The sequence below is a fragment of the Plodia interpunctella genome, chromosome 20 (assembly GCF_027563975.2).
Source record: "Plodia interpunctella isolate USDA-ARS_2022_Savannah chromosome 20, ilPloInte3.2, whole genome shotgun sequence".
Lineage (NCBI taxonomy): Eukaryota > Metazoa > Arthropoda > Insecta > Lepidoptera > Pyralidae > Plodia > Plodia interpunctella.
The window spans coordinates 8,266,907-8,276,340 of NC_071313.1; the positions used below are offsets into that span (position 1 = coordinate 8,266,907).

General features: G+C 39.0%; 1 protein-coding gene across 1 annotated transcript; it reads right to left on the bottom strand.

Moving 5' to 3' along the window:
* Nucleotides 1–870: 870 nt before the first annotated feature.
* sud1 (sudestada1) lies at nucleotides 871–8,204 on the bottom strand. The gene is made up of 10 exons (XM_053760484.2): nucleotides 7,831–8,204; nucleotides 7,496–7,668; nucleotides 6,826–7,113; nucleotides 6,367–6,558; nucleotides 5,808–5,963; nucleotides 5,438–5,572; nucleotides 5,113–5,266; nucleotides 4,544–4,767; nucleotides 3,919–4,041; nucleotides 871–3,397 (listed from the first exon to the last, which is right to left on the bottom strand). Exons 1-10 carry the CDS (start codon nucleotides 8,063–8,065, stop codon nucleotides 3,236–3,238), a joined length of 1,842 nt encoding a protein of 613 aa, XP_053616459.1. The 5' UTR covers nucleotides 8,066–8,204; the 3' UTR covers nucleotides 871–3,235.
* Between the last annotated feature and the right edge of the window lie 1,230 nt (nucleotides 8,205–9,434).

Below are 9,434 nucleotides of genomic sequence, written 5' to 3' on the forward strand. Positions count from 1 at the left end.
ATGGTTTTTTAAATTATTATTTACTAGCCTCCCGTCCCGGCTTGGCTCGGATAATATCATAATAAATTATACTCCGAAACCTTCCTCAGAAATCACACATTTATTGTGTACAAAAATCCGTGCGGTAGTTTTTGAGTTCAATAATAGGTACTTCAAGTATAATAACACGTTCATACCACAGACATTTATCTAGAGGAGGTTCATTCAGACACAGCCCCGACTTTTTGTAATATGAAAGGGTTCACTCATACTGCACATATATTTCATTCTCTTCTCATCATCTTCAGTTTTTTATTGCGATAACTAAAATGCTCTCATACAAACTATAAATGTTCTGGCATCCGCGTTCGGCGATAGTGTGTAGGAGTCATTACTAATTAGTTAAACCATATTGCGAATAGCGCTGATTCAGCGTCTGAATGCGATGATCAATGTCGAAGCAATAATAACCTTATATTTGCCAAGAGTGATGAAGCGTATATCGAAATATGTGTTAGCAATAGCACGATTGCTATTGCTAACACATATTTCGATATACGCTTCATCACTCTTGGCAAATACCTAGTTGGGCATCGGCCCAACTAGGCGTTTCCCGTGACTTTGCCCGTTAAATTAACTTTGTGAAAAATTCATAAAATCTAAAGTTTCCTATATTGGTTTTGTGAAAAGTGTTTTTCATATATACATATATAGGAAACTTTTTTAGATTTTAATTTTCGAAGGAAAAGTAGCCTATGGTGTATATATATACTGCTCTAGCTCTAAGGTGTATATATATACTGGTATAATTACCATTGGGTATGAAAGCTTATAAAATCAAGCGAACAGAGTCACAGGGTAATTTGAAGTAGTTATAAATAAGACACAAACCATTTCTTAGCATTTAATTAATAAATCTATCACAATATGTACAAAATATAGATATTAGTCTATAAATTATCATTAAAATTATGTCGGCCCTCGACTGAGCCTCAGCTTGCCGCGTTTACACGGACCTAGGAGCTAACTGCCACACAATTATGACGTTGTCATACATAAAATTAGAACAAATGCGGAATTTAATTTTAGTTCTTATTTTTTTTTTATTTTAAAATATATTTTTGAGCTCAGCATGTATTGTGTCCATTGTCAACTAACCTTAACTGCTTAATGCTAGAAATACACAGCGACCGCCCATGGCAATGTACATTGCTGGTTTTTCTTTGCTTAATAAAAAGCTCACAAACACTACGCAAAGTACGTTGATTCGTGTCTGAGTCCGTCCGAGTTCGCCGGTAATGTATTTCTAGCATCAAATTTTAAACTTTTTTTTTCAAAAGTTAAATATATTCCAAAGAAGAAGCATCAAATGAGTTTAATTAATAAAAACAATCAATGTACAATAAAGTTTCATGTCATTTACAGTGAAATGTTATTTTAGACAACTTCCAATATCGATTTTTCTCTCATGTCTGTTTTTTAATAATACACGATTATCACTAGCTCATACATTGATTTAGCTCCGAAATCTATTTAAACATAATTTAACAGAGTAGAAACTGAAGTTGCAAGCATCATATCTTTAACTTAATTAACTTATTTACATTATTGAACAGTCAGCAGCAAATCAAGCTACAAAAATTCATTGCAAATTCGGCTCTATTAACGTCAAGATAGAGTCCATACTAGTTTGATAGTCAACAGATCGACACTTGACAAAAACTAAATAAAATTTTATCATTGTCGTTACAGCCAATGTCCGTGAAAGTGACTTTTATGAACACCGAAATGATTTGTTTTTCACTCATATTGTTTTAATACGTATTGCGCGATTGAGAAAAGTGTCAATTATGTACAAAGAGATTTTTTATACATTGGCATTTTTATGTACCTACATTCTCACTCAGTCGGTGATACTGAACAACTTTTCGTATGGGAATAACCCGACATGGCGAATAAAAATTCAGCTGTTCCATACATTTTCCTCAAGTTAGGTATTTGATTTTGTATGGAACAGCTAATCTTTTGTCGTGGTTGCAACAATCGGAACGTGTAGACAAAAGGATGCCAATGTATAAAACTTCACCCTGTACAATAAAAAAAAAGTAAAAATTCTTTGGACACTTTTGCTCTGAGTGGTGCCAAAAATATAGAATTATTTACTTGACTAAATACTTTTAACAAATTTCTCGCCTATACCACCCTAATTCGGGTGATACTCATTAAAAATATTCTCCATTCGCTTGCATGGAAAATAATATCATAATTCATTCAAATGAAGCATTATTTTTGTTGCTTCGTTTTCTAACGGTGTAAAATTAATATTGATGATACTCACAAAGTGATGCTTTATCGAAGCTATTAATATATCTGCTAGCATTCTAAACTGCGTGACTCGACTACTACACTATCCGTCCACCAGGATTCAATACAATATAATACATAAAGTATATTCTTAAATTCAAACCATTCTCGGAGACAAACAGTTGTGATGCAAAAATACTGTAAATATTATTATTTACACAGTTTGTGGTGCAACACCGCAGTCTTAATTCTATGTCCAGTGAAACTATAAAAATCTGTGATCTTTGACACTCCGCTTGCACCAAATAAATTTATCTGCATTTTGAAAAAATACCTATACATAATAGTAAGTAAAATTATGTATATATAGAGATGCACTGTGAGATTAACATGAATTTTTGAAGGCAATCGACAAAATTTATATAGAAAATGAACAGCGTCTCTATCGCGCTTAAAAGGAGTTAAATTTATATATGTAAATTTTGACTTTTGTGATACGTTTATGATTCGTTTCCCGCAATAACTCGTGCTGATCCCACCGACATAGCATAAGATTTATCGTGAAGATGTCAAAGATCACTGACCATTATTTTCACATGTTTTGAAGTCACGCTTCATCAAGATGACGAGCCAGCAAAGCCGAGTGTGTTAGTGTAATAGTGACCCGTGTAAAGTTATCATAGACTATTTGCTAACGATGAAGTAAAACATGATGTGGAAATCTACAGGATGTACGAGCTCTGACGCTTGACACCAGCAGTAACCGGGAGAACACTCAAATCAGAGAATAAAATCTAACACCAGCAAAAACACGATCGATGAGATTGTCCACTCGACAGCATCATTCGCTCTGGACTTTGTCGATTACGTAGAATCGAGTCGATACAGCAGACAAATTATATTTAGACCAGTAGCCACAGCGATAGCCGTGTCAATCGTGCACTAGTCGCCATCATTCGCTGTACACGGCGCTGACGATGTAGAAGGTGGTGTGAGGGGGGGCGGCGAGGCGGGCGAGGTACTTGGTGAAGGAGGCGGCGCCCTTGTCGCAGTACACGAGGCTGAGCGCGTTGCTCACCGGCGGCACCGTCACCAGCGCCCCGTCCGACGGCGCCTGACGGAATATTACACGTTCAAATATATTAGCAGATTATATACCTTCTTCTTCTTCGTCGAGTCGACCGTTCTAATTGCAACTGATTATATCAACATTGTAAATTGAAGCATTTTGATCGAGGCGATTATAGTTACGCGGGGGGTGACGTATGTTTACGATTGCGGTTTATACTGTACTTTTCACTTCAAATGCGTGAAAATTGAAAATCGTCTGTATGTCGGGGCCGAACTAAGTTACTGGCTCCTTATTAGCTAATTAGACGTAGCTATATGGAATGTATGTATAGTATGGAATTAATTTATACTAGTTGCTTTCCGCAGCTTCGAGCCCGGCAAAATGTAGCAGCGGATGTTTTTGTCATACAAATCTTACATTTCGGGTCCCTTGGGGGGTAGAGATTTGAAAAATAAATATATTTGAACTCAGATTTTATATGTATACTAAAACTCATCAAAATAGTTTCAGTTGTTTAGTTTTGAAACGTGACACATATGCGAGAAGCCAGAAGGTGGACTCACCCCGGCGTCGTCCTCGGGCGCCAGATATGTGGTGCAGCCGCCGCTGAGCGCGCGCGCGGGCGCGGCCAGGTACAGCAGCAGCTCCAGCCGCGCGCGCTGGTAGTGCGCGCGCGGCGGCACCAGCTGACAAACAACATCCACGGAATACTCCACTATAGGCTCGGTCTAGTAATGCACTTTTCGAGAGTGACACCCGTCACTGAAGCGAGTGATCGGAATTTTTATTTCTCACGTTAGTTTTAAACAAATTTCATTATTGACTAGCTATCATGTATAGTCGCTGCAAACAGACTATTGAATTTGAATGATTGTACTACATTTTATTGAGGCACGTACAGTTGTTCGACGACCTTGCTGAAGGCGAAACAGCCGCCAGCGTTGATTCCTCAGTCAGGGTATAAAGTAAATCCTAAGGTTATTTTTTATGTTGACCCCGGAGTTCACAGCACCACAGTCTCGAACGCAACCGAGAATTTCCCGAAATGTCTCATCTTTTATAATATTACATGATTTGAAGTAATATTAATATAATATAAAATACTAACAAATATCATTTACTTTTTCGTTACAAAATTTTTGTTTTGCAATAAAAAACCTGTTCACAAATAAAAAACATGTATCTCACAGTGAAATCCCCCGGCTGCCACCGCTGTATGGATGTGGCGTCGACCGTGTGCAGAGCGAGGTCGGTGCAGTCGGCCAGCAGCCGCACGAAGGCGGCGGAGCGCAGCAGACGCTCCAGCGCCGGCACCACCGCGTGCTGCCGCGCGCCGGCGGCCGCCAGCCACGACGCCCGGACGCGGTGGTGCCGGCGCTGGTGCGCGGGGCCCGCCAGCTCCCATTCCACCTCTGGAAAATTATAACGTTTAAGCAAACTGACCATATTTGTTATTATTTATTACTTAAACGCCATTATGTTTAGTTTAATAGTAGTTTACGTCAAAAACATTTCTTTCTAGATGTTCGATAGAATATAGATAGATCCATGCAATATTTTTTTGTTATTCATATATTAAATGTAAGGCTGTTTTAAAACCTCCCCTGGAAAAGAATATTTTTGAATAGCCTTTTTATAAGACCTGTTGCTGGATGAAAGTGTCACTTATGTTTTCCATTACCAACTTCGCTGAAAAGGCTGAAAACAATAAAAAATATATATAAAACAAAAAAACACACATATTATAATGCACACACCTTCGTCCTTGAGCGCGGCACACAGCTCCTGGTACTTGGCCGGCTGCAGGAAGTCGCGCAGGCTGGCCTCACTGTCGCGCTCCATCTGCGCCTGGATCTGCGCTCGGTTGCGCGGGGACATGTACGTCGGCTCCACCCACTCGTTCAGCAGCACCTGTGACAAGGCAGTGGAAATATTACTACAGATTTACCTGTATTAGTCTATAAAAGTATTAACATTTATTTATGTAAACAATTTTGACTTTACAGAACAATTAATTTGAGAATTAATAATAATAATAAATTATAAAACAATTGTAATAGAATATATAGTAATAAAGCTTACCACTTCGTTGTGGGGCTTGGAGGGCGGGTCAAGGATGGGCGAGGCGGGCGGAGGCGCGGGGGCGGCGGCCGCGGGGCCGTGGAACCAGCCGTTGATGGACAGCCGGGGCAGCTCCATCGAAAGGACTTCGCCCACCTGTATATTTATTATTTATTCACTCGCACCGCACTGGCCGGGTCGACATTTAGTTTCCTTCAACAATTTTTTTTTCCAAATCCATCTTTATGTTACTTATTAAAATTGTTTTTTATCAGTTACATAAGAAAATATTTAAAAAACTATAAATATTAATAACTACGAAAATAGGTCAAATCGACTCTCCTTATCAAAGAGTGAAAACTGTAAAATATATTTTGGCCAGCCGTCACACCTGATGGAAGGAGTCGGTGCCGACTTTGAAGAAAGCGAGCGTGTTGTTGCTGGGATAGACCCTGCGCTGCACAGCGCGCGGCCGCCCGTCCTCGTCGCACGCCAGCAGCTCCAGCGCGCCGCCCATCTCCGGCCGCCAGGTCTCGTCGCACTCCTCCTGGTAAATCACTTCAGTGATACCTACTACTAAGCAGCCAAACAGGCGTGCGGCCCACCTTGTGGTAGGTGGTCCCCACCGCCAGTATCAAATGTATTTTCGAGTCCAATAAATTATAAATGTATAAATAACCTATTTATAACTTATTCATACCTCAAAAATGGAGTTATTAGGGAGATAGGTAAAATGTACATTACACATCAAAATCGTAAATCAAATGTATTTTGATCGAGGTATTTATATATTGTTGCGCTGAGATACTCTCATCAACTCACATCGAAAGTTACAACTGTGTGGAGCATTAAAAATAATACTATAATAACAATAGGGTACTCGACAAGGTCAGAGTATTGTAAAAAATATGTAATATACATAAAATATTGTATAGCCAATAGTTCCATACGTTATCGGCATGGTTGGCGCCGCCGCCGTTCTCCACGGCGCGGAGCACGCGTCTCCAGGGCGCCAGGTACAGGATGAAGGCGACGCGGCGGTCGGCCAGCAGGTCGTCGTGCACCAGCAGGTGGTCGCCGGGCCCGTACAGCGAACACGACGCCGACACCGACCGCAGCTCCAGGCCCGTCACCTTCGACACCTGGGTTTCAATCATTTTGCCCATAAAGTTACAATCACAATAATAAGTTTTAAGTCAAATAAATAAACAAATGGACGACACACGACGACCCATACATGAAAGCTTGTATTACAGGTCCAATTGACACAAACACAAATGTGGGCACAACACAAACGATTGTTTTTTGAGTTTATTGAAGGGGTGAAGATTGACATACATCACCTTTTGCCTGGACAAGGTCAAGGTAACAGAAAAAGTAAGTGATACCTAAATTAATTGAAAACTCACTAAGCTCATAACTTCAGTCTTCAAGAGTTCATAGATGCCTCGGATGCTGCGCTGCCACGTGAGACTCGCGAGATCAGCCGTCTGGTGGAACTCATACAGGTCCATCTTCTTTCTGGACCAGTCCAGTGTGTTCATGTCGTCTACTATATTGTTGATGATCTCCGGGTTGGCCAGCAGGTTGTGGAGACGACACAAGCGAAACGGCTCCGCTGTTAATGTCACATCTTCACTCTTGTGGTCTTTGCAGTCTTTCCAGTTTAATGATAGTCTTTCTAAGAATTCTTCAGCCTACAAAAATGTATGTATTTAAGGAAAAAAACATTTTCGTTCTTTTTGTGTTCATTTGTGATCATAACTAATAGAAGTTTAAAACCCAAGCATAAAGGAATGAGTTTATGATACCTCATCTTTTTCTCGGCAATGTGTTATTTGTAGCATTAACAGTACCACACTTATTAATGGACAAAGCTCAAAAAATATAAGAGAAAGGGAGTTAATAATAAAAAAATATAATGTCTTTATTCATGTTACTTAAATGGAAGTTATACAATAGAGCTAAATTAAGATTTAAAATAAAATAAAGTTCATATGCACAAGTAACTAATTTGCAGCTGATTTGTCTATATCCAGCTTAAATGCATCTAATAAGAAAATAGTAATATTGTGTTACCTTAAAATTAGGGTTAAGCTTTGGATCATCCATTCTGTTAGCTCTAGGGTTCAGGTGCGCCCGCACCAGCTTGCCCTCCAGCTTCTCCTCCTCCAGCAGCACAGAGTCGTCCTCCCACGGGGACTCCGAGTCAGAACTATAGTCCGACGACGACGACGATGATGAGTACTCATCTACGACAATAATTTACACTTTCATTTTATAGTCTATAGGCTAAATTATACAAAAAATAATATTTACGAAACGTAAAAAAGCTCAAACAGTCGCAGTTTCCCGCGCTAGGCAACCCCATACAAGCAAAAACCGCAAAAGAAAATTAAAGTATCGAGACTCACCGCCACGGATCCTCTTGACCTCATCAGCTGAAGCCTGGTAGGAATTAACGGCACAGACGTCCGAATCATCGCTGTCGGTGTCTGAAATCTCGATGACAGTGTTGGAGAGGCGCCGCTTGGCGGGCGGCCGAGGCTTCTCTAATGCACTTTTGTCAACGGTGACGCCACCGGTGTCAGCTTCCGCCACAGCACTTGTGGAAGACGGCTCTTCGTTATCACGACTCGGAGAACTCATTTTAACACTAAAACTCTACATAATACGTAAAATAACTAAAGTAAACTAAAATGATGCGACGCCTAACCTCAAAATTTGTTGACGTTCAAAAATTCAATATTGCCATTTGCCATAGCGCGGATAGCATAGCAGCTCCGTAGCAGAAAACAACCGAAGACTAGTGATGGCTGCTGGCAGGAAATTCTCTGTTCCCAGTACGGAAAAAAGTTTATTATTCCGTGATTCCCAGAATGTCCGACCCGAGATCTGCATTAAAAAATAATAATATCATGAATTAAATAAATAATATCATCAATGAAGATCAGAAATGTTTCATCCCTTTGTCGCTTCGTGCATGCGACATCCATATAAATGAATATATAGAACTCCTATTCCAGGACGGTCCTAGTCCAAACAAATGTTTAAGGGCAAGTCGGTGTTGAGTAGCAAAGTCTAATTAAAAATTTGTAGGTAAATTTATAGGGCTCATTTCTAAGAAAATTGTCCGGAATTGCTTAGAATGGAGTTTTGGATTTTCATACTAATGGACCTCTGTCGCCAGCACTGAATGCAATAATCGTTGATGATTGCTCACATTATATAGGTATTGTAGTTTGCCATTACCATTACAAATTATTAATAAACTTTTTTATTCATTCATAATGTGGAACTGTTAGTTGTTTGTTTGTCAAAATAAACATATTTTCTTATATACTGGCGCCAGCCGCCAAATTCAAATTCAAATTCAAAATTCTTTATTCAATTTGGGATGATATACATCACTTATTGACGTCAAAAATTACTTAAACTAAGTCTACTGCCGGCTTCCAAAGAGCAGGTGAAGAAGAAGCGGCGCAACAAACTTCACCGCAGCCTTTTCTCCAAAGACGTCAATTAACAAATATAGGTCTTATACATATATAAAAATTAGGAGGACGAATTTACATCATTATTAAAAATGTCAAAATTTGAATGAATAAATAAAATAAAAGTTGAATTTCCAATAAAAATATTGAAATATATATATATATATATATAAAGCTGAATGTACAAGACGTACGTAATAATATCATAAACCAATTACATATGTTATGAGGATACTGTACCATGCTTGGGCCAAACGTTATTGTCTTGTAATATGCCTTTTTACAAAGTACTTCTTTTATATAATTTCTAAATTTTTTGTCCGGCAAATATAAAAACGGATACAGTTCCCAACAAAAGACGTTCTAACTTTTGCCAACCGATGCCCGGGGACAGACAATTTATCTTTATTACGTAAGGCTCTATCAGTGTAATCACCAACTTTTTTAAATAAGTTTAAATTTTTCCGGACATGCATAATGTTGTCAAATATGTATTGAGAGGGTAAAGTTAAAATATTAATATC